This window comes from Telmatherina bonti (genome assembly GCF_933228915.1).
Source record: "Telmatherina bonti genome assembly, chromosome: 22".
NCBI classification, from domain to species: Eukaryota; Metazoa; Chordata; class Actinopteri; order Atheriniformes; family Telmatherinidae; genus Telmatherina; species Telmatherina bonti.
The window spans coordinates 22,795,618-22,822,177 of NC_136631.1; the positions used below are offsets into that span (position 1 = coordinate 22,795,618).

Below are 26,560 nucleotides of genomic sequence, written 5' to 3' on the forward strand. Positions count from 1 at the left end.
ATGTCAGCGGTTACATCCAGCTTGTCCACAGATCAGCAGAAGAAGCTGCTGTCTCTCTTTGGACATGTTAGACTCCATCTGCTCTACAAAGCCAGTATCCATGGTTTTGATGCTGATTCCTTCCATTGCCGCTGTGATGAGCAGGGTCCTACTGTTATTGTGGCCTACAATGCTGCTGGGTTTGTTTTTGGGGCTTACACCTCCAATGACTACACTCAGAGTGAAGATGCTATCACTGATGAAGAGGCTTTCTTATACAGCATCAGAGGAGAAAATAAACCACTGAGGGTGGCAGGAATCAGTGGACAAAATGCTTTCAGAGATGGAAATTCTGGTCCAGATTTTGGTGCTCTGGTGTTCTTGGAGGATGATGAGCCTATGGTGGCGTCCAATCCAGGCAATGGTTTCAACTTTCAGGCTGCAGAGATGCATGGAGACAGTTTGGAGCTGACTGAGTTTGAGGTATATCGAGTTGAAGGTGTGTAACAATAAGAACTTTCTTTTATAAAAACAAAGAAATTGCATAATAATTTCATTTTAAAAAGATGCACAATGTGACTGATGTTTGTCACATTTGTGTTTTTCTAAATGTATTTTTCACATCCAGACTTGGGAGCCATGCTGGAAAAGCCCTGGAGGAACATGCAGTGGACAGCTGAGTATGTCTAAACTATGGCTCATTTTTCCCTTTATATCATGGTGTTATGCAGTTTTTGTGTAAAATACACAAAATTACATTTTTATTTAGTGCTTTGAATCGATAGTTAATTCATCCTTGACGACAAAAAGAAAAAAAAAAAAGAAGAATGCTTCTTTTCCTCCTGACAGCCATGGTTATCAGCTCTTTTAAATTTGTATAAATTGAATTATTTCCTTTTCTTTTAAATGATTTTGCAGGCTGGTTTATTCCCAACCAGTTTGAAACAATTATTATGATAGTATGATAAATATTCTTTATTAATAATATGAAGCAACTGAAACTAATTATTCCTTACTGCCAGTATTAGTCATGTATAAGTGTGTTTCTGCCACATAGACACTGAAACATCAATGGGTGGAAGGCCTTTATTGTCTCTGATCTGAATATATTTTAGGAAAAAGAAGCAACTGATGAAAGCAATCGAAACCTACCAGCCTGAAATGAAAACAGTGCAAAAAGCCCGGGTGTTGCTGGTGGGCCCTGTAGGAGCCGGCAAGTCCAGCTTCTTTAATTCTATCAACTCGGCTTTTCGTGGCAACATGACGTCTCAGGCCATCGCTGGCACAGCAGGCAAGAGTGTGACGACTCAGGTACCAGCACAACCTTCACCACTTGTGATCATCTGTTAAAGTTCTGAATGGTATTTTGGTGTATCAGAAATACACTATTCACAAAAAGTTAGGGATATTCAGCTTTTGGGTGAAATTTCACAACAAGCCTAAAATGCATTCAAACCTGTACAGGTGAACTTAATGTGATCTTCTCTAAGCTTTTAAATGCACATGTCCAACTGTTAAGTGTTTCAATAAATTTTGCACAAGTTGCTGTTCTCTAACAAGGAGCTTAACGGCAAAAATCACAGCAGGTTTGTGATCCTTGAATTGACCAATAAATGTCCTGGTTCAATTAGAGCTGGTGTTTAAACAGTTGTCCACATCATGCTGTTCACATTTTGACATCATGAGACCAAGACGACACCTAACAATGGAACAACAGTCCCTTGCCATTGCAATGCTTCAAACAGGACGTTCTCAGACAGAAGTGGCCACTGAGCTTGGAGTGTCACAGAGTGTCATCAGCAGGTTGCAACAGAGATATGGAGAGACTGGAAGAGTCACAGAAAGGCCTAGAAGTGGACGTCCTTTGGCCACATCCCGTGCTGATGACCGCTACATTGTGAACACTGCCCTGAGAAACCGGATGATGAATGCCACTCAACTCCAGGCACGTTTAAGAGAGGTGAGAGGCACCCAAGTGTCACGTCAGACCATTCGAAACCGTTTACATCAGCGTGGTCTGCGTGCTAGACGACCTGCACGGGTACCTGACCACACCACCAGGCACAGGCATCATCGTCTTGCATGGGCCAGGGAGCATTTACGCTGGACGAGGAACCAGTGGGCCTCAGTGCTGTTCTCTGCTGAAAGTCGATTCACACTGAGCAGAAATGATGGCCGGCAACGATGTTGGAGACGTCAGGGAGAGCGCTATGCATCAGCCACTGTTGTCACCAGGTGAGCTTTTGGTGGTGGCGGTGTTACAGTGTGGGCAGGGGTGTCCACTTGGTACAGAACTGCCCTACACTTTGTGAATGGTACAGTGACAAGCCCATACTACCTGAATAACATCATTAATCCAGTGATTGTGCCCCTACATGAACAGCACAGGCCTAATTTCATCTTCATGGACGACAATGCTCCTGCTCATCGAGACCGCATCATCAGGGAACGGCTGTTGGAGACTGGTGTACCTCAAATGGAATGGCCTGCACTCTCTCCAGACCTGAATCCCATTGAAAACTGTGGTGGAAAATACTCTGGTCTTGAGAAGTTGTAATACATCTAAGAGTCAACTGTCTTCTTACAATGAACATTTTATTATAAACTAATACAAGCACACGCTGGAGCTTGGAGAGAGAACTCTCTCTGCAGATGCTGAAGTAACACCCGATTATAAACCATGCTTAACTCCTCCTAGTTGCTGGGCAGACCACAGAAAACAATCATTCTCTCCTCCGAAGCTAAACTGAGCTCACTAAGCATCAATCACTCACTATATTACTTTATTACCTTTAACCTTTAGACAACTGGTCAACCAAGCAGCTGACAAAAACAGATGCCCTGCAGGAAACTCTTCCTGTCTCAGACTTTGTCTGCACATTCCAGACAAGGATCATATGACTTAAAGAAAGCTTTGTGCATTGACACAAAACACAGCAGGATCACAGCAAATCAATGCATATATGTCTAATACTTAATACAAACCAAACTCATAATAATTTCTCCAACAAAACCTGTGGGATCAGCTGAGCCGTCGTGTAGAGGCTCGAAACCCTGCACCCCAGAACCTCAATGACCTGAGGGCTGCCCTTCAAGAAGAGTGGGATGCCATGCCTCAGCAGGCAATAAGTTGCCTTGTGAACAGCATGAGACGTCGTTGTCAAGCTGTAATTGATGCTCAAGGGCACATGACGAGATATTGAGACGTTCAAATTTTTTGTTGTGGTGTAACTACCATTGTTGTTACCTTTTGTGTTGAATGAATTTTTTGAGATGAGGAAATCAGTAGTGCATCCTTCTACTTAAATGTCTTACTTTCATGATATTATATCACTGTAGCATGAACATATTGCATTTTCCATAAATTTCACCTGAAAGCCAAATATCCCTAACTTTTTGTGAGTAGTGTACTTAGGTACAAGTGTATGACTGGCAACTTGGGAGTGATCACCCGAACCCTTCTTTAAGAGTCAAAGAAGCTGGCTGATTGAGCATTGAGATTGTTATATGACTGAAACAGCAACTCACAGCTGGCTCAGTTAATTTCTTTTTCACGTCCTCTCCAGTTTCGCACCTACACCATCAAAGCAGGGAAAGGTGGGAAACCTGTTCCTCTGGTCCTCTGTGACACAATGGGGCTAGAGGAAAATGTTGATTCTGGTTTGAACATTGAGGACTTCACCAACATTTTCAAAGGCCACGTCATGGATCGCTATCAGGTCTCTTCTACAAATGCCTACCTCATTTTGCATGACTTTATCAAAGGGATTTTAAAAATACTAAATATTTTGTGTGCTCTTCAGTTTAGTACATGTGCACCTCTCCTGGAAGGCGCTCCTGGCTTTAAGAGGAATGTCGGGCTGAATGAGATGATCCATTGTGTTGCTTATGTAGTGGACACCTCCAAGGTGTCTCTTCTCAGCCAGAAACTACTGGACAAGTTTGCTGCCATCAGAAAAAAGGCCAACCAAATGGGTTAGAAATATGATCATTTCTTTAAAAAAATATATTTTGATTATTTTACATCGTTTCATGTGTGTTAAATTGATAATAAACCTTTGTGATTTTGCCCTTTCTGGGCTGAAGCATTGATTTTTTTTTTGTGGTGAGTGTCAAAACTTCCATCTTGATTTTTTTATCCTCATCTTTGTTTTGGTCCCTGATAGGAATCCCACAGATTCTGTTAATGACTAAAGTAGATGAAGCCTGTCCACTGGTTGCAGAAGACCTGAAGAATGTGTATCACAGTGTTTATATCCAGAAGAAGGTAACAATTTTAAAGCTGTTTGCCATGCAGTATTTTTTTTATTTCCAGATTTGGAAATTAGGCTCTGCATTTTACCATATTTAGATTGTGTAGAGTGGTGGTTCTCAAATCTTTTGAGCAATGACCCTAAAGATTATGTTGGTGTTTGGAAAAACACTTCCATGCGACAAACGACTGATTAATTATGCAATATATTCCAGTCACCCTCTAAATGTAAAGCTGGAAAACAGTTTGACTCTTCATAAATAAGGAGGATAAGGTGTTACAAGATGTACATGCCCCAAATCAGCTACTTTTCCAGAGATTATGTAAAATTTTTATTTTTATTGTGGCATGTTTACCAACTTTGTTGTTTATGCACTAATGTGTTGGAAAAAATTAAGGCAAAAATCCTACTTTATTTTGATGAATGTACGCTATATATTTTTTTACAATCATCTGGTGACTCCTGAAATGATTTCACAACCCTCATTGAGGTCCCAACCCGTAGTTTAAGGAACCACTGGTCTCTAGACATCAGTTGGCTGCCATGTTTTGGACAAAGCAGTAGGGGGGGCTTGGTTCCGCAAAACCTGAGATAATCCTTTAAAGCCCAATCCAAGAACAACTGGGGAGAATTTATTATTTTTTTTTAAACTGAAGTCTTAATTTTGTCCCTTTAACAAAATGTGTAACAAAATTAACAATTTATCATTAATATTTATTACCATGCGATTGATCAAAATTATTGTAGTGTAGTATTCTGTTTTCTGGTACCCATCACAGTGCAGGAGGCCAGTATCTTATGGTGTACAACATGCTTTTGAGCAACGTATTACCATAAAGAGAGGCAAAATGTCTGTATGTATCAAATATTAAACATTTGGCAAGATGGGATGTATGATACTCAGGGGACTTGAACCTAGTCTTCACCTCTGTAACCACCAGGCTATCACTTTCTCCAATTTTGGAAGCAAACTTGTCCTTTCACTGTTTATTGAGTCAATGCAAATCTGTCTGACTATCTTTCAGGCCTGCCAGTTGAGTGAGTTACTGGGAATCCCATTGGTCCACATAATGCCAGTGAAAAACTACAGCAAGGAGCTGGACTTGGACCAAGATACAGACATACTGCTGTTTACAGCTATGCAGCAGATGCTCAACTATGCAGACAGCTTTTATGAGAACCACATTACTTATGATCAAGGTGGGGATGATCAGCTGGAACTCTACAGATCCAATGATAATTCTCACTCAGTTTGTTCAGAACACGAGCTTCGTGTTGTGTGAAATCTAGACCCCATGGACGTGGATATTCCATGTCATCCAAATTGGTTCTTTGCTAAGCTGTCTATCATTTTTAAAATGTTGCCTGCAAACAAAAAATAAAGAATTGACTAGGTCAGTACTGTGGAGTACTTTGCAAAAGTTTAGCCATTACATGTTGGTTTCTTGATGCGGGATGGCATGTGATTAGAGCCGTTTCTTGCTATAGGCGGACTAGGCAGATGCCTAGCACCCCAAAGCCACCAGGGGCCCAAAGCTGCCTCTTCTGAGGAGAATTAAAATGTGTATTTTTATCTAAAGCTATTTTGTGTGTTAATGAGTCCCCTTACGTTGGCCGAAATAGAATAACCAGATCGTGTGGAATTACTTTTCACAAGTAAGGTTGAATAATAATGTGTTATTTGAGCAGATAAAAATACACAGATGAATCCAAATGCATAAATAAACAAACAAACATGTTAGTATTAAATTCATTTATACATTTAATGAAATTGTAACTACCTTATGTCTTTGTTAAATAGCATTATAAAAATATTTTAGCATGAAAGCACGTAATTTTAAGTTATTGACAGTGATTTGTATCTTAAGAATATCTGCCCTTTGTAACAAACCAAACAGTGAGAAAAATCAGGTAAAGACTTGTGAAGTTATTGTTGTTGTAGGGCCTACACCTCACAAATGGAGGTGCGACCATGAGACGGGCAAACAGCTGTCATATGAGGACATCATTGATGACAGTGCAAATTAATAAAAGCCAAGAAGCAGACATTTTAAGGATGATACTGTAACTGTTACAGTCAATAATGTGTGTTATTATTAGGTGTTCTGCTGATATGTGTAAGACTAAAGTAATTTAGCATTAATTTAAGTGTTGGTCTGTTGGATTTTCTTATTTAAAGTAAACATTTTTATAGATACTTGATATTTTCGATTTATCGATATATAGACAACTCTTTTCCTTGTATTGTATTTCTTTTAAAAAACCGTTTAACTTACTGAGTGGCTCAATTTAAAGATCTTTACTTTTACCTGCAGCCTGTTTTGCTCAAGAAGTGTATAAGATGGTAGCATCTTAGTAGACCATAAAGACTTAGGAATCTCTCCATCACAGTTTTACAAACTAGAGGCCCCCAAAAACCATCTTGCCTAGGTTCCCCACAAATCCACATGCAAAGTCACACATGCACAGTTGTTTTCTGTATTTGTCTGTATATATATATTTTTTTTAATAATAACTCGAACTATGTGACACATATGTGCAAATTTACCAGAATTATAATTATTGCTATTTTTCATTTTAAAAAATCCTTGCATGTGGAAATGCTTCAACATATGACTACTGACTCTTGTGATTCAGGTTCGCAAAAGTAAAGGTTATGCAGGCTCATTTTCCCTTCATCCTCCACTAGATATCAGTCATTATTTCACAAGCACTGGAATTCTGTAAATTTGTTTTTGATGAAAGATGAAAGTTTATGCTTCATACTTTTATTAAACGATTTAGGCTACTTTTAAATCCTGTGCGGATTCATTTATATGTAGCTACGCGTTTAAAACACAATTTCACACGAACCAAGTGTCAGAATGACGCAGCAAATTTACTTTCATATTCTGGCTTAAACAACAAAAATAAACTCGGGAGTCCACATGACAACATGAGAGGATGGTTTTCTGTTGAACCAATTGTAGACCCGAGTAGTTTCGGTCCCGCCTTCTTCTCAGCCCCGGTATAAAAGCTGTGTTTCGCAAAGACGACAACAAAAGCTGAAGGAGAGGAGAGAGCACGCGCACTTCGGGGGATATTCAAGCCGCTTGAAGGTAGTCAAGATTTTACACCTTGGTATTAATCTCCATTTTGCAAGCATGATTCCTGAGGAAAGCTTTGGCTCCACAGAGAACAGGTGAGATTTCTTGCACCGGTGTGTGTGAGCTCTGTCCGATCCCCGCGTGGCGTGTGTGTGTGTGTGTGTGTGTGTGTGTGTGTGTGTGTGTGTGTGTGTGTGTGTGTGCATGGTCATGTGCGTGCGAAGCAGGAATTCCGTCCTTTGACCCTGACTTACCTGAACTGCTGAGGCTGATGTAATTAAACCACCTTTTGGAAGCTCGGATTTAACATTTTTGCATTGAATTGTTGCACATTAATTGACACTATAAATGAACTTTTTGCTCTACTGAATAAACATTCAGGGTTTGCGTGTCTTAACGAATGCATGTTGCATGTCTGTTTGCTTTGCAACATTTGGCGTGTACAGCGTGCACTATATTAATATTTTAATTGCTTATTTATAGTAATACTAACGTTCACATGCAACAAATAACTGCTGCAATAGAGTACTGGTGACAGGCGATAGTTATCATGTGATTCTTCAAAGCAATATTTAGTTACTTAACAAAGTTATGGGACCGATTTGAAAAAAATCTTCGTATGGGTTTGAGCTGTGTCTAATTTTAGAATACAAAAAGCTAATTGTTCCATCTCAACCCTCAGGATGCAGTCTGCAAGTGTGGCCCTGGAGGAGTTGCTGGTAACAGCTCAGAAACAAGACTGCTTGACTGTTGGTATCTATGAATCAGCCAAACTTCTCAATGTGTAAGTTCAACTGGAGTTTGACTAAAATATGCAGTGTAGTGTTTATAACGCACAAGTACATGAGCGCCTCTCTAATTTTAAAGCAAAGTATTACCTAGTGTACTTGCTACAGACATGTTTAGGTTGTTTTTAGCAGTACAAGTGTTTCTTTCACTTTCTTTCCTAATCTTTGCCTTTCATTTCAGAGATCCAGACAGCGCGGTCCTGTGTGTCCTGGCAGCCGATGATGAGGACGACGTGGCGCTGCAGATCCATTTCACGCTGCTGCAGTCCTTTTGCTGTGACAGCGGCATCACCATCCTGCGAGTTTCAGGGGTTCAGCGGCTCCATCAGCTTCTGGGATCTTTACATACCAACAGTAACCAGGAAGAGTGTGGAGATCTCCACTGCATGCTGGTTACGGTGTGTTTACTAAACACAACAATCATTTTTACTGACAGACTTTGGGGGTGTTTTTTTTTTATTTTTATTTTTTTTTTTTATCATTGTTTGTACTAAAAGGTGCCTTTTTATATATATATATATATATATATATATATATATATATATATATATATATATATATATATATATATATATATATATATATATATATATATATATGTATATATATATATGTATATATATGTATATATATGTATATATATATATATATATATATATATATATGTGTATATATGTATATATATATAACCTTTTGACTTTTCTCTAACTTGTGAAAGTGACAATGCAGGCTTCAGGTCGGATTCCCCTTGCAGACAACGTGAATTTATTGTTTGTGTTTTTTTCCCCACCTTATGCAGAACCCTCAGGCGGACCACTGCAGGCTCCAAGAAGTGGGGATGTACTGCCAGGAGAGTCGACGTCTTGATCAATGGGTTCCTGAACTGGTTCTGCACAAGCACTGAAGGATCTTTGTACTTTAAATCCCGGGAGCTTTCTGGGTCTGCATACGGATAAAAATGAAGGATCTTGACGTTCAAGCAGCAATGGCCTGCCGTGGACTCGGTCCGGTCTGTTATCCAGACAGATGAGAAACGGGAGCCAAAGACTTGTTTTCATTGACTGAAAATGCATTTGGACTGGAGACTGTTTTCTAAAAACTGTGTTGTGTAAAACACAAGGACAGAGAGGCTGCCTGACATTCAGGCCACTGTCAGATAAATAGAAACTATTTTGGGCTTTTGTGTGGGTAATTTCAATGTCTTAAGTCCCATGACATCAATCCTTAAGAGAAGCATTAGCTTTTGATAGTAACCAGTCCACACCCCAGCTAATACCTAGAATGCCTCTTTACTTACTGTCTGGAAAGAAACATTACAAAGGTGAAACTACTGTATGCCCAACATTCCTGTACGCATGAGTTGGGAGCGGCACTGAAGAGTAGAGGTGTGCTATTTCTCTGTGTGAATACACGGCATACATATACAATAGTTGAAGCTTTCTTTAGAAATAAGGTGTGCAGCATGTGCATTCTTGAAATTAGCCACTGAACCTGCAGAAAAGTAGTCACCATGGAGACAGAAATTGCATTGCATTGCAGGATTGCAAAAACTGCAACAACAGGGTTCAAGATATAATGTTTTTTTATTTAAATTTAAGGTTCAGGATGATGCAGAACAGACTTTGTTGCAGGATGGAAACAGGTTGCCTTTAAATAACAAATGAAAAAGAAACTGCAAACATATTTGTGATTTATAGACTGCTGCTTGTTTTTGATACTTATATGGAGTCTACATTGTTAATTTATTGATTATATCAGTTTTTTGTAGCCATTTGTTCATGTCTCTTACTCTGTTCTTAATAAATTATTACATTCATGAAGAAGGTGTCTGCTCTGATCTCAAAACAAAAGTCACATGTGCATCATGGAACCAACTGAGTTATGTAACCACAGTTTACATTTTTATTGAACCAGTGAAAGAAGCAGGCACAGTTTAAGGAAAGTCTTTGTCATTGACAGCCTTCTTTATTGTAGTAAAATTAAGTGAAACCAGGGTGGAGACAGAAACTACTTGTACTGGTAAAAACAAGATAAACAAGCTGATGCAGACCTACAGGAAGCTTTAAGAAACAACAGGAAAGATGCCAGTTGGGCTGTCAAAACTATCATTTTTCCTTATGTTCCAGTTGTGGACATCTTTCAGTGTACTTTGCTTACCATGCAAATGCATGTTGTAAGAAAAAAATGTGCATAGGTAACCGCACCCATACCCCTTTATCTCCACTTAATCCCAGTGTCTGCCCTGTGTACTGCTCTCACATGTCTGTCCACAGCTCTCCGGCTGCAGAACAGCTGAGAGGAACACTCAGGCACATGGACCACCCATTTGTTTACAATCTGTTACTGGGAGGCGTTACTGGTGTGGGACTGCTTCCAATTGGTTGTAGTTCATCCACCCTGAATCTGATTACCTGTGACACTGAAGGGTCAGGAATAGTTTGGTTTGAAAGTTGGAGGAGGCTCGTGACTGTCAGGGCAGAGCTTCAAAGTGCTCAGAGGAGGCCTGAAAGACACGTTTTAACAAAGAGATTCCTGTCAAATGTTCCAACTGGGAGTATCTACCTAGTTGATGTCTTTGTTTCTTCTGCTTGTTGCATTGTGTTTCCTTGCTCTGCACACCATGTACCTTTTACACAAGTGAGCATGTGCTTGCATGTGCTCTCTGTGTTTTTACAGCCTGTGCAAGAAAAAGGCAATGTTCTAAAAAGTAACAATAAAACTTGACACTGGCATGGCAACTCAGCCAACACACTGAGATATATTAGTAAAAAAAAGATAATATTTTTGTGCAAATTTTCATATTGTTGTAGAAGCTGTTGTAACGTAGAAATACACAACAAGAGTTTGTGTTATCATATCCTCTTTTTATTAATGTTATCTACTTTTCAATATCTTTTTTTTTTAACAGCAATATCCACAAAATATTAACAGTGTGCAAGAAAACATGAGTTATGGCACATCAGAGAACAGTTACAAAAAATAGATAAATTTTCTTCATAATCAATCAAGGCAAAAAGATACATAAACTGTATGCATACACGGGAGATCAGAACACAAAAGATGAGTCTCACAAAGGGCTCAGAGCCAAATGAGTGATGTTGGATATGAAAGTCTACTGGTGGGGAGCTTCAACTCTCCTCAACAGCAGAACGAAATGTTGTCAGGCCCACTGGGGTCAAAAACGCCAGTTCCCGTCCTGAGCCATGTGTTCCATATTTAAGACAGTTCATTCTGTTGATCTGATAACTCCAAGACCAGAATTATGACACAATACACGCCACTATAAGGCAAACTAACGACCAATCAATCAGACATACTGACGGCCAAAGCAGCAATTCAGGCCGGCTGTCTTTGATTGTAGCCCAAGCAGGAATGGAATGATTGAGAAAATGGAAACAATGATAAAAAAATATATATATAAGCACATTAGACATTTTTTAGGACAACACTAGTTTGTGTGAGAGTGCACTGATATGATGTGCATGCTTGCTTAATGTCTTGTCAAACCTGTGTAGCTGTAAGGAATGGCATTTCCGTTTCCTTAAAAAAAACCTCAAGTCATATATTCCTCAAACTTGATATTCTGGTTGGGAAAAACTGTCACAATACCTCAACTAGATCAGCATTTATACCAACCTAAACCAGGTATAATTATCGTTTAAGAGATGAAGAAATGTAATATCATAGTTGGATATTTTGATAAGGACATTGATTTCCTTGTCTAAACAGCATGTAGATGTCATGAGTCCCATGTCATTCATACTTGGTAGTCACAGTTACTAAATCCAATGAGAGCTGCTCACTCATTCCAGCTGGCATTAACATCGCAAAAAGAAAAAAGCTCACTCTGCAACTTACCCTGCAACCACAAAATCTTTCAGTTCCGTTAACATTCGCTGTTTCATGTTACTGGAAAAACAACAAGAAGCTTAAGTCTGCTAAATTGTAAGCTAGCTTTGCTCTTCTGTTTTTAGCCATTAAACTTTGAATGGTAAACTCCTGGATTTAGCTCCACATTGAACAGACAGACAGGCTACAGAGTTTGTTTTTACGCCTCAACTTATTCTTTGTAGGAAGAAAAAACGCTGATTTCTCCAGATCTCCAACTATTTTCTTTAGGTCTAACAGACATCAATGATGGGTAAAACTAACCTGTTGCAAATAAATGTAGCTAAGGCAAGCACAGGGTTGGGGAAAAAAAAGTAGTCTAGAGGACATCCATTGGGAAATCTATCCGTTTTGTGAATATTTTCAAGGTTGTAATTGGTCATGTGATTAAAATTGTCTTTCCACATTTCAAAAGAATAGTTTTAGCTTGCAACATGATTCTGTTTGTTATTTTCTACAAAGTGCACTCAAAGGCCTCTGGCTGACAAACTAAATGTGCAAAGCTACAACATGACACTGCAGCACTGGATGCACTGTACGTTCTTCTTCAATATCTCTCTAGCAAACACACAAAAGCATCTGCCTCGGTTTTCACTTCTTCCCTTTCTGCTCTACATCATCCTTTTGAGCTACCAAACACCAGTATCTACACACGCACATACAGACACACACACACACATGCGCGCATATGCACACAAACTCATATACTCCAGCTCTCTGTGACCTTTTCCAGCTCCTGCTTTGGAGGCATTATGAAAACATCCTGCTTGTGCTGTTTTTAACAAAGGTAAATAACAGATGAAGCAGGGGATTGCATCAGGAGCAGTTGGGAAAAAGGCAATTTAGCCATTTAAAGTTAATTGAAATGTATATTTTCAAAGCAGTACAGTTCATCTTCTTCATCTGTCACTGTGATAGCTTAGCATGAAGACTAATAATAAGAAAAATATAGGTTGCTTCTTCCCCCTCCGTCTGCTTTTAGCGCTGATTTGTGTAACATTTATTTCTTAAAGAAACCACATAGTGTGGACAAGAAGAATCTCTCATAACCTTCAAAAATCTCCAAACGAACTAAAGTCAATCTAGCAGCTGGGTCTCATCAACATCAGAACAGAGAAGCAGCAGGTTCGTCCCTGGCAACAGTCTACAAGCAAACCCATGTCCTTCCCAAACAACTGCGCGCTGTTCTGTTACTGTATGCTACTAGCAAAGCTTCAGCCAGCTGCTGAAGTGTAAATGTGATTGCACAAAGCTCCCTTTTATCAGCAATTTTCCTTCAAAACCAGGCCTTTATCCTTTTACTATTATCCCTCTAGCTTGAAAAGCACCTGCAAGAGAGATTTTATGTGATGTGTTTGTTATATTTGTTGCCCATTGCCCAAAATCAAGACAAAAAAGCTAAAAATAAAAAAAAGACAAGGTTGGATATTAAAGGATGGATCAGGAGGTTGGTTTTTGACACTGGAGTGAGGTCCGATGTTGATTAATTCCCTAAGAAGACACAATCCTAAACCTAAAAGGGCTGGACTTACTGTAACCTGTTATATTAAATATTCCTCATCAATGCAGATCATATTATATATATATATATATATATATATATATATATATATATATATATATATATATATATATATATATATATATATATAAAACCAACCTCCCTTATCACAAACCTCTAAAACCTCAAATGACAACAAAAATGAGAAGACAGACATGATTTTAACCAACAGAACAGAATAAGTAGTACTAAAAAGTCCCAACATCCACAGAGGGGAGTTCTGTGTTTAGATTTTGTATCTTACAAACACTGTACAGGGTAATAATACTCAACTGACCAGGCTCCATGGACTCCATAGATAGAAGAAAACTCAGAAAAATAAACCCAAAACAGCTACTCTTCAACTTATCACTTCTGCACGTCTGAAAGAAAGTTTATACACTTAGTTTGTTTCTCTTAATGCCATTTTTTCTTCTTCATTTTCAGTTTTTACAATCAAGTTTGGTTTGTCAGAGAAGAGGAGCATTGTGGAGGAGAGAAAGACACAGAAAGAGGGCTGACAGCTCCTAATGGCTGAACTCACATTAGAGACTGGAACTTTTAAAGGCTGGTGATGTCTGGTGTTATGATTTATGGCCAGACTGACTCTGCACTCAAAACATGACGTAAACCCTTCACTAAATGTCTGTTTTTGCATTGTCCAATGAAGTTCATTTTTTATTTCTTTAGTTTTGTTGACTTTTGAGAAGTTTACAATTAAAGGAACAAAACATGAACTGAAAAAAATTGGGAAATTTTAGTTTGGACAAACTCCAACTTTGCAGACTGATTCTCCAATGTGGTCAGTCTTTGACTTTGCCCTCTCTCAGGGTAAATGACTGGGAGTTTTGATGTACAGTAGAAACCTTTCTTTAATGTCTGGTTAGGTGTCACTTCTGACTGACAACCAGATCTCTTATCATATTATCAACACAAGCAGGAAAAGAGACCTGATCAGTCAGGGGTAACACCTATGACAGAGAAAACAGTAAAAAAAAAAAAAAAAAAAAAAAAAAACCAACAACAACAAAAAAAAACATACATTATAATATTATCTGTTAATTAATGCTTGAACAAAATAGCTAAACATACATTGAATTCACAAACAAGTATTTCTTAAGAAAAATGCAGTAAACGTCCACAGTTAATAGCTTGAGTTCTATGTAGAGCCGTTCACTGTGTTCCTCTATAGGTGCAGATCTGAGGTCATCTAAGACATCGATTTGAACCCACGGCAGCCATCATGAACTGCAGCGGAACCAGTGACAGCAGATCGGCAACTAGAAATAACTTTTTGTACAGGTTGGCACAGCTGGAGGCTTGGCCAAAGGCTGCAGACAGCCACAGTGAGGCCACAGGCAGAGAAGGTCTGTTGATACAGGTTTGGAGGTGGAAACATGCTCTGGTCTGAGAAAGGCAAAGGCTTTAGCCACTTGCTCTGAAAAGAACAAAGCTCTTGGAATATGCTTTTTTTTCCTTTTTTTTAATTCCCACAAAAAGAAGCATTTGTTGAGCTTTTAATGCAACATCAGGTTGTGTTTGGCACATTTGGCCTTGGCCAACCACTCATGTTTGTTGCCCATGTGCATCCTTCCACTGCCTGCCTATGCTACAGCCACCCATTATTTACCCAACACCTTGTTTCATGATGAAAAAAAGGAAAATAAACAGGTTTCCTACTGATTATCAATGTCCCAATCCCTTTTCAAGTTAAGCTGTAGCTAATTCACCAGCATATGTGAATATTACCAAAGCACCTTGGACCATATCTGCGATTAACTGATCTCAGCCCCCGTGAACGCTAGATACCTGCCCCCTAGCTGTGGCTCTGGGGTATGGCGCTGTTCCAGAGTGGCTGTTTCAGGAGAATGTGTGTTTCTGTATGTGCATGGAGCCCCAAAGATCAAACAGGGCTGCTTTAAGTTGTATATCTGGGGATATCAGGGGGACTGGTTTCGATGGTAAATGCAAATGTTTATGCATGAGCCTGTATCTACATGTGTTATGAGTATGTGTGGTGTGTTTGTGTGTGTATGTGTGTGAGACAGCAGGGAAAGTGAAGAAGCTATAGGATGATGCAAGGCTTCTTGTCCTTGAAAGGGTTTTCAGAGGTGGGCACACCAACCAGCAGAGGGTCGCTACGAGCGTGCTGCTCACAGTAACTCATCAGGTCTGCTGCTGCTTTAGATACCTGATGGAACGGGTCAGGGGGAGTTGAGGGAAGGCAAGAAGGAGTCGGAATAAAATGAAATAAGAGAATGTGTAAAAAGGAAAAAGAGAAATAAAGTTGCAAAAAGGTGGAATGAAGAAGTGAGGGTGGAGGGAGGGTGAAAAAACAAAGTAAGAAGAATAAGAAGTCAAACAGGGATAAATAATTTGGCTCACAAATATATAAAAAGAACCTAAAAATATAGGTTTTACCTTAATCCGTTCAATTCCTGCCTCAATCCTCAGCTGTTCCACCAGTTTCCTGGCCTGGGCGATATTATTAGTGGTAGACATACTGATCCATCAGAATACACCAACACTGGAGAAAACTGATGAAAGACAAACAGAAACCACTCAGAATTGACTTCTTGTTTTGCTTTGCATTCTGCTGAAATAAAGAGATGCAGGTTTTCATTTCATTTATTTGAGTTCAATCAATTTGCATAGTTCCAATTTTGAAAAAAGGTCATGTTTAGGCATACATTCATTCATTCATTTTCTGAACCGCTTATTCCAATTCAGGGTCGCGGGGAAGCTGGAGCCTATCCCAGCCGGCTTTGGGTGACAGGCAGGGTACACCCTGGACAGCTTGCCAGTCCATCGCAGGGCCACACAGAGAGACAAACAACCACACTCACGCTCACTCCTATGGGCAATTTAGAGTGACCAATTAACCTATCATGCATCTTTGGATGGTGGGAGGAAGCCGGAGTACCCGGAGAGAACCCACGCATACACGGGGAGAACATGCAAACTCCACACAGAAAGGCCACTGACCAAACCAGCCAAGGATTGAACCAGTGACCTTCTTGCTGTGAGGCCACAGTGCTAACCACTGCACCACCGTGCAGCCCTCTTCACATACAGCTAGTTTAATTTAACCTCGAATTAGAAGACTAATTTTATTCCATTTAAATTGATTTAATCACTTTTAGTACAGTAGAATTAATACACCAAAAAGTTCTAAAGCTTAGAAATGGTATGGGCTCTGTAAAACCTTCGGTTTTATTACGTACCCTGTTGTTAGCATGCTCCAGAAACAAGAAATATTAATGTTAATAAGCACGTTTATACTAAACTGCAGAGTAAAGTACAAATTACAACGGAGTCAGTAACATGTATAGGATGTAGTTTGGCATTTTCATGCTCAATAGAACAGTCATGATGCCTTCATCTGTGTGTGACTCATGAAATGTGCACTATTGCACCGTCATGGTATGAGAGATGATGGCTTTGGAAACAAGCTGGATGTCAGGATCTGTGAGATTTAGTTCTGTTTCCAGTTTGGCTTATGCTGGATTTATTTTTGTTGTTATTTTCTAAGTTTGTTGTTTGGTTTTTAGTCCAGGTTCTCTAAAAGTTCATGTTCATTGTTCTTGGTCTTCTGTTGCAAATTTCCACAACTGCTCCTTGTTAAGTAATTTACTTCCTCTTTATGGTTTCTTTTGTTCCTTCCCAGATCATCACCATTCATTGTGCATCTTGTCCAGTTTATAGTGTTTTGGAGGTTTTTGGTCATTAGATCTTTCTTAATGGGATTTTTTTGCGACATCGGCCTGACTCCTGTCTGTAAACCTGCATTTAGGTCTCCTTAATACCACATGGATGGGCTCGCTGTCACCTTGCTGCCATATGTTTTATAAAAAAGATTTTAAACTGTATTACACCACAGGAGTGTTTTTAACTTCACTTTATGGTAATCTAAAATTAAACTGGGTCCAGATTACTGGATCATGTTTGTGGTTTTCATTACATAATAGAATTTTAACTTTTATTTGTAAATGCTGAAAAGATAAAGTTGTGTTTGTTGACTAAATTTCTCTGTTGTTCAGGAGTCCACACAGAGCTGTTATAAAAAGTGGTGATGCCTGAGATTATATGAACATCACAGTCAGTCAGTTATGGCTGTGTTCACTGCACATAGACATTTCTTCAATTATCTCAAATGTAATAAGAATATCGAGTTATGTACAGAATAAATTCTCTTAAAGGTGAAGTATGTAAGATTTTCAATATTTTCAAAATAAATTAACTAATAAAATAACTACAATCATAATTGGATAGTTTTTTTTTTTTTTTAAACATGTAGGTTCCAGTCTGTCTATATTTGATGTGTTATTAAATTAAAAGTTTAATTAATGACAACTGACAAAAAGCACTTTTTTTTTTACTGGTAGGCAAACATTCATAAAGGGTCTTTGTCATTAATTAAACTTGTAATTTAATAACACATCAAATATGGACAGAGTGGAACCTACATGTTTAAAAAAAAACGATCTAATTATGATTGTAGTTATTTTTTTAGTTAATTTATTTTGAAAATATTGAAACGCTTACATACTCCACCTTTAATGTATTGCACACTAAAAATGCTATTCATTATTTTTTTTCCCCCCAATATTTTCTTTCCACAGTCCCTTATGAAGCTGTTATCTCCTCCCATGTTTACTTCTGATAAACTCAGCTTCCCCAGAGTGTCCTTTTTGTACCCAACCTGTAACTTCCTATTGCCAATCAATTGTTGATTTTCTGCAGAGAATCCTTGTTTTGTGGATCCACAGCACCACTGTGAGGTGACTACATGGTGGTGCAACACAAATGATAAGTGAGTGTTCATGCTCAAGATGCAGTTCATGAGAAAGCATCCTGTGCTTGCCACATACATACCTTACTAATTAATAGTTTAAGGTCCAAGAGGTTACTATGAACATTCAGTTATTTTAGCAATGGATGTATTTGAGGTGTATGTTTGAGTAACAATGATGTGATCCAAAAACCATTAATTTTCCTGCCTCCAGAACATGTTATTGTGCTGAAAGTTGGATGCAGGACTACAGACTCAGTTTGTGAATACGGACCATCTCTGTTGACCACTACTACTTACCTGACTGGTGGTGTGCAGACAGGGCTCTCTCTGAACACTAATGTGACCGAATGTAAGGGACAATCTGAGGGATGCGGGGACAGCAGGAAAACAGTTGCCAGGCCAAAATGACAGAGCTGGGCTGCGGCTGAGCTTACATTGGCTTGTTGCTGCGTGAAAGAAAAACAGAAGAGAGGAAAAATTAAGCTGACTGTTGACAAAATGTTAATACACAGGACTACACAATAACGTGCCATTATTACAACATTAACTTGTCCCATGTCCATATTACGAAGACAACTGCAATATCGCAGACACTTTGACTTGAAAACACAAGTGTGCTAATATCATATCACAAGTCAAATATCACTGCAGTATTAAACAATGACATTGGGTATCACACAAGTCCCTAATAATCTACATTGTGAACTACAAAAGTGAAATTTGCAATCATCATCGCTTTGCTTTGGGGACATTTAGGTAATGAATGTTTATTAGACGAGATTTTTGATAACTGCCCAGACAATCTTTCATCAATCATTTCATTTTTCATCGTACATATGCCATCAGAACTTGAATCTCCTCTACAAAACACCTCTATTATGCGCTTTACTGATGCCTTGTTTTAGGGGATTTGCATCTTTGTGGTTGATTGCAAAACTATCTTTCTTTTATTTAAACACACTTAGCTGGGCAAGGATACTTTTTCATCAGTGCAAATAATCAAAACACACCTTACATTCATCACAGCTTGAGTTACCACTGTGCACCTCACTATGCTTCCCTGTCTGTCACCTGCTTTCTCAGGAGGAGAGCCCTGCTTTAATTACTCCTACTGGAGTAGATCAGAGATTCATGTATGTAATTAGGGCCTGTGTGTGTATGTGTGTGTGTGCCTGTGTGTGTGAATGAGAGGCGTATTTCCCCTCTGTCGCTTTCTCTTACATACAAACATGTTTTTGACACAAAAGATAATTAAACTGACTTTAACTTTGGGATTTTGCTTGTTAGTCTATCAGTAATGTTACTAAAAACATCCAGGTATCACTTGGAATTTAATTCAATTTCATTGCCTCTTTTATGCCACCACCCACCTCTTGGATTTTGACCTAAAGTGGTTAAATCCAACCTTACCTCAAACAGTTATCTGAAGAAAACCACATTTTTCAGGCCTTAAAAACGATGTTTAACATTGCAAAGACTCAAGTTTTTAGCTCTAATATCGCACATTGTGGTTGTGTGATAAGACTAATGCAAACGCACACACACACACACACACACACACACACACACACACACACACACACACACACACACACACACACCTGTTTCATCAACATACCCTACTCTTCCTGACTATTGGGATATGATGAATCAGCACGCGCAGCAGCATCACTGGCAGCGAACATGTGAATATGCAACAATAAGGGAACACAGTTGCTGCGTTCCGTGTCTGTGGGATTTTGTCTTCCAGCACTGCTTGCTTGTAATGAGGTACGTGACACCACGTCATTGTTTACAAGGTTCTCCGTTGTACCATTGATACAAACAGAAATATTCCCTGAAGCAACAGGGTTGCATCTAAGAAATTTTAAAGCGTAAAAACATCTCGTTTAACACTTTAAAAAGCCCATAAACTGGGTGTTCGGATTTCTTCAGCCTGTTGATTCCCCCCCCCCCCAAACTTTCTGCTTCATAACAAGGAGGGCGAAAAAAAAAAAAGCGAAAAGAACTGGGAGGGGGCATAAATTCAGCCTGGCCTCTGTAGTCATAAGAATATCTCTCCCCCCAGCCTTAAAAAGATTCCAGTGGAGGGGGAAAGATGTGCATAAGCAGACCAAACAGTAAGCTGTCGTCTTGGCCTACACACACACACACACACACACACACAGACACACAGACACTCTCTCTCTCTCACACACACACACACACACACACAAAAAAAACATCGCCAGAACTGGACAGGCCAAGGCCAACCAGTCCGCACAGACTCTCAAGACGCGCAAAAATGCATCAATTCTTATTGATCCAGCAGCTCCTGATCGGGCCTGCAGCCATGTCCTCTGCTACAGGCCCTGCTTGCTGCTCTGCCGTGTGAAAACACAATGCGGGCATTTTGATGGATAGAACAGCATGTCCTCTCTCCCATGGCTATCCACGCACCATACACACACACACACACACACACACACACACACACACACACACACACGCACGCACGCACGCGCGCGCGCACAAGCGCCAAAGCACAGGCAGACCTTGTGCACCATATCAAAGCCAGGGAAATTTTTCCCATGTGGAGACCGGACAGGACCGCTTTGCGTTTGCAAAGAGGCCCAGATGGTGAGCCGTGGGAGCAGGGTGGTGACATGTTTTGAAGGAGGCAAGCTCCTGCAGCCAACATAAAGCAATCTAGCGACAACGGGCATAAAAAAAAAACGGAGAGCATGCCATTATTTTCCGCTATTATGCAAATAGTTGGGCACACGGCCTACTTCAGCATGTATGATCCAGAGACTGTTACTTGTGCGCCCTCAGAGTCCAAGCCGAGCCGTAAGAAATCTGCTTCTGACCCTGTCCCCGGTCCTCCCCACCCTCTCTGCCGGCAAAGGACTGGGGAAATCCGGATTCGTGACACTGGTGAAGCCACTTTCCACTGCCGCCGCTCTCGCTGACGAGAAACCGGAGTCGTGGAGGCGCACAAAACGATATAAAGATTATGCTAAGGGAGAAAAATAGCCAAATATTTCCAAAAACTCACCTCCGAATGCGCTGTATTGGTAATTTAAAGGGCCAGATCCGCTGGTTTCTCACCCTCTCCGCTCGCTCGCTCCCCGTCTTCACCGAGCCAAACGCCTCCCCCTCCGATTACAGTGTCTGTCCACTCCTCTATCCACCCTCCTCCCTTTCTCTCTCTCCCCCCGATAAGCAGCTTTAGCCCAGGTATTCCTAAACATAATCAAACATACACGCATATCCAGCTACAACTATAATCCTCATAACAAGAGGATTTGATTTGGTGTTTTCCCACTTCCACTCACATAGAAATAAACAGACACCTAATTTGATGATGATTCCTGGTGTCTTGAAGGCTCCTGTAAATTATAAGAGAATCCTCCAGTCAAATTATAAAAACAAGTTCCTACCTTTGCTAAACTGAAGCAAAGAACTTAAGTTAATATAGATCTTTTAGGAACTTGCGTTTCCTTTCCCTTAGCAGATCTAATCTATTATATTTAGTTTCTAACTAAATTTGCCTGAATTTTCCACATTATAAAGGCTGCAAAAAGCTGTTTTTTTTATCTGTATGTTTACGTGCAGGTGAAGCGCATTTAGATATTGTTTTAAAACAAAATGCAAAACTAAACTTTTCTTTTTTCTTTAGGCTCATCTTCTTTGTGCAAGAACATATATTTAATTTGTCTTGATCTATGCGTTGAAAGAAGCCAGCAGTTCATGGCCTAAAGTCATGTTAACCCACATGAACATCTGGATCTCTGCCTGGTACAGTAAAAATACTTAATCATAAATCCATTTTAATAGTCTGCCACGCGATGGCGCCATTGATTTTTCTGTAACTCCTGAATCCCAGGGGAAGTGTGGGCCTTTCCCTCTCCAGCAACCTCCGTTTCCCAAGTCCACTCCTCCACCCATAGCTAAAAGCACCGCATCTGTTGCATGATTACTGGCTGAATACGTGAATTGCAAACACACCAAACAGGAGTATAAAGGTCTGGTCTGTAGGAGGCTTAAAAAAAAACAAACAAACAAACAAACATATATATTAATTTATAAACAATAATGCTTATAGAATGCAAACAGAGACCAAAATGCAGGTGTATCCAGTTATAATGCTGCTGCTGCGCACAGATGCTCGTGTCCTAATATGTGGCCACTTGGAAGTCTTTGCTCCTTATCATAACCACAAGGGAGCTATTTATAACCCACACCCATACTGCATTGCCCTCGTCTCCACTGATGTATGAAATTATGCCTTTGCATTTTCCTTTCTTTTCTTCTCTTAGTTTCCCTTTCTCACTCTCTGCACCCTATTTTATTTGTCTCTCTTTCTTCTGCTGTTACAGTCACGCTATTTTTCTCTTCTTTGCACTCTCTCCAATGTGGGATGAGGAGGGTTTGCAGGGAACTGGAGCACAACACTTCATTTTCTAAGAAATAGGCGGTGGAAGCCCGTGAGTCACAATTCAAACAATGTTGTCAGGCGGACAGAGGCGGTCCCCCATACCAACCCATCCCAATTTATCTGCTCATGTGCGCTTGCAGGCTTATCATTCATTTAATGGGCTAAAATTGCGGAGAAGCACGTGCGCCTGCACGGCAGCATGTGTGTGGACAAGATGATCGTCTAATTAAAGACCAGCTGAGGGGTTGCCACTTTTGGCCCGAGGAGCGAGAGTTTTCTCCTTGTCCTCCTCCTCTGGTGTAGTAGGCTACAACCCAGCACAAAACTGGGAGACCTCCGCCTGTCGTAACCCATCTCTGTCTCTGCCAGAGTCACACCACGCTGATGCCACATCCGCTCTCAACGTCACACAGTCGCCATAGCAACGGAGCTGGGTAAAGCATCCCCAAGAGATGTCAGAGGGTTAAGAAAGGACTGGTGTGTGATTTCTTTACGTTGTCTGAATAAGGCTACTGAAAGCAGTCCACGGTTTAATCATGCTATAGTTTGCCAGAAACACGAGGAAAATAAAAACAACTCTTCTATTTAATATGACTTAATACTCTACATGTGGTGCATATTTTCGCATATTGCTCCTATACTTCCCCAATGTTATATAAATTGGCTAAAATGAGCAACTGTACATAAAAATTATGTGATTAGAAAATACCCCCAAAATGTACAATTATGGAGTGGGAAAGTATTTTTACAGTAATATTTCTGACAGTTATTAAGACAGTTTTTCCAAACCCCACATTTATTAACCTCATTGGAGAAAATGTCTGTGGAATGCCAAGTCCTCCAGGAAACAATATGGTCCATAGAATATTCATTAAACAGTTTGCAAAAGATACAATCCAATATTATAACCAATAATCAATAGGTTATAATAATGATGATGATTAAGTAATAATAATATTTAATAATGGAGGAAAGATTGAAAGTGAGATTGAACACAAAAGACTCCTCATTTTATAATTTTATTAGGAAAATCATTCTGCAGGTTTTATTAGTAATTACTATATATATACATATATATGTATATATATATATATATATATATATATATATATATATATATATATATATATATATATATATATATATATATATATATATATATATATATATGTATGCTAGTTTGAATTATTCAGAGGATGCATTAGCACAGTATATCCTAATAGGAAGACTATTGCTAGAATAAATATCTATACATTTTATTCACTTAACTAAAAATAATCCCAACAAAGAAACAACAAAGTTGTTTACAAAAACAATAAATGCTAAAAAGAAATAAAACATTTGCAAAATCATAGTGATAAATGTTGCTGAAGAATATCTTTAAAAAAATACAAAGATGATTCACAGTTTGTGTCCTTGTTCTCATGCTGGCTGAAACACCAATAGGGACCATGCAGGGATGAAGAGCCAGAACGACAGGATAGTACCAAACTACATAACCCATAATGTCTATATGCCACTTCACACCTCTTGTCTGCAAAAACAGCCTGTGAAGATCTGAGGCGATCAGACAAGATCGTGGTGAGAGGTGAGCCGGAGAGGCTAGCAGGGTCAGTGGGAGTGTTTTTTTTCTATTTTTGTCCTCCTGTACTGATTTTCTTCAGACGTTCTGACAAGAAGCTAAACTGGACAGGACAGAAACCTGACCCCTGCTTGTCGAAATTTATCCGATGAACCAAATAAAAAGAAATAAAAACAAAATAAACAAAAAAAACCCCAAACAACTACATCTCTTATAGTGTTTTACAGTTCTGCTCATTACTCTTTGCATTGTTCATCAGGAACATGACTGAAATGTTCTCTAACACTAATCTTCACCTAGTCATGAAAACCTGTGTACTGTTAATGAGAATGTCTGTGGAGGCCCAAACTGTCATTGGTGTAAAGTTAATTTGAGATTATGAAATAATCATACGGATCATGTTAAGATTATGTAAATAATCTGAACATGTAAATGTAATTACAATAAAAAAGAATACTTCTTCAAACTCAATTCAGTATATTTAAATGCTTTTTATTGAAGGAAAAAATATTTCTGCAGTGAAACGTGGCATGTTAATAGATTTTGCAAACAGTAAAATCTGCTAGGCCGAAGAAGCAGAATAAAACGTTACACAGTAATCTAATTATTTCATATTGAATGATTACAGCACAAATTTAGTCAATCTGTAGCCACTAATTTAATAACATGTTGTTTTATCATCTCGTATTGAGCATTTTAGGTCTCCATAGATGTCCTCCTCTTCTTTAAAATTAAGTATTTCTTTAGTAGAGAAACACAGCATACTTTGGATAACCCCAACCAAAAGTTTAAAAAAAACAAAACAAAAACAAAACAAAAAAAAAAAAAACAGCAAAAAAACAAACAAAAAAAACAACAAAACAACAACCTTTGCCATCTTCTGATTGGCTGCTTTGACTGTAACAGGAAACTGCAGGCAATTCTTTCCCACACAGAATCCTTCACTCTTCACTCTGCACACACTCACATCTCTGTAAAATTAAATCCTTTGAACAATATTTACAGCTATCTACAATCAGATGTGAGCAGGGCCAGTTTTCAGTCTGTTAACCAACAAACACACACAGAAATTAAGTGGGATGAAACTAAAAGTAGCTCAAGATTTCAGGGCCTGAACTGCAGAATTGAATGCTAATGCTGACTACAGGTGACTGTACAACAGCTGAAAAACAACTGGCAAGTGAATGATGAGGCCTGTGTTGATATAACGTCTGTTTCGGTTTGCAAATGATGACATGCAGTGTGCTTGTTTTGCCTTTTTGTTCAGTTAGAATTATGAGCTGTAAGCATAAAGTTTCAGATTTACTTATAAAATTAATGTAAAGTGACCCATTTAGCATCATCAGAATATTTTAATAAACTCTTTAAAGTTACTGAACATCAATAACAGAAGTGAAAAATGCTCTTATATAATTGAATGACACTTAGACAAAAATCTAAAGAACAAGCCTTTGCTAGCAAGCTCTCTTAATCTTTGACTGGAGAATGTTTTTTGGAACAGACCTGCAGCTCCAGTCAGTGAGGACCGCTGCCCTGATGGTTTTGGTTGTTACCCTTCTTCAGCAACAACACCTTGTTCTCAGCTTCTGCACAAGCCTGCAAATAAGCCATGCAAATGCAGCAGGGAAACAGCTAAAACCACCGAATTGAGGACAGGAATTTAGGAGTCATGCTCCAATTGGTTGTTCCATTTAAAATCTTCATGCACTTGTCTTTTGAAGATTTCTTACATCTATCTACTGCTATGCATTCAAGCTCTTTAGAAAATCCAAGAGCTGTGTTTTGCAAAGGCGGACTACAACTTTTTCCAGAATTTTCAAAGGGATTCAGGTCAAAATAGGCCGTATTTTTTTGCCAAGCCATTTTTGTGCTCTTTGATGTGTGCTTTGGGTCATTGTAATGCCCACAGCCTTTGCCTGAAACTAAAATTCATGACACAGGGTAACACTTTTTACTGTAATGCCTTTAATATCTTTATCATTTAAAACCTTGAGTTGCATTAGAGGCTGTAAGACAAGTCAGAACTACTGAGCTATTTAACTGTAGCAAGGACTTTTTTATGATATGGACTTCAATTTGTTGCCTATAAATAAGCTGATGCACGACACTGGTTGCTTTTCTTTAAAAGCATTTCTAAAAACGTTGCCTCTTCTTTAGAAGTAGGGTCCTTGGAAGCTATGTCGCTTAAAGTGTTAATAATTCTGACCTGGATTATACATGCTGTGTTTG

General features: G+C 39.1%; 3 protein-coding genes across 3 annotated transcripts; 2 read left to right on the forward strand and 1 right to left on the reverse strand.

The window, feature by feature from the left end:
- On the forward strand, positions 1 to 5,515 carry LOC306772218 (interferon-induced protein 44-like; the record flags this gene model as incomplete). Its single annotated transcript, XM_079261633.1, has 7 exons — positions 1 to 478; positions 608 to 659; positions 1,095 to 1,290; positions 3,546 to 3,698; positions 3,783 to 3,954; positions 4,146 to 4,246; positions 5,258 to 5,515. 7 exons carry the CDS (start codon positions 1 to 3, stop codon positions 5,513 to 5,515), a joined length of 1,410 nt encoding a protein of 469 aa, XP_079117759.1.
- Positions 5,516 to 7,375: 1,860 nt separating this feature from the next.
- LOC306772219 (growth arrest and DNA damage-inducible protein GADD45 beta-like) lies at positions 7,376 to 9,010 on the forward strand (the record flags this gene model as incomplete). The annotated part of the gene is made up of 4 exons (XM_079261634.1): positions 7,376 to 7,413; positions 8,001 to 8,102; positions 8,288 to 8,504; positions 8,906 to 9,010. 4 exons carry the CDS (start codon positions 7,376 to 7,378, stop codon positions 9,008 to 9,010), a joined length of 462 nt encoding a protein of 153 aa, XP_079117760.1.
- A 4,746-nt stretch (positions 9,011 to 13,756) lies between these two features.
- On the reverse strand, positions 13,757 to 21,444 carry gng7 (guanine nucleotide binding protein (G protein), gamma 7). The gene is made up of 4 exons (XM_079262156.1): positions 21,367 to 21,444; positions 18,627 to 18,775; positions 15,956 to 16,071; positions 13,757 to 15,725 (listed from the first exon to the last, which is right to left on the reverse strand). Exons 3-4 carry the CDS (start codon positions 16,034 to 16,036, stop codon positions 15,600 to 15,602), a joined length of 207 nt encoding a protein of 68 aa, XP_079118282.1. The 5' UTR covers positions 16,037 to 16,071; positions 18,627 to 18,775; positions 21,367 to 21,444; the 3' UTR covers positions 13,757 to 15,599.
- Positions 21,445 to 26,560: the final 5,116 nt, after the last annotated feature.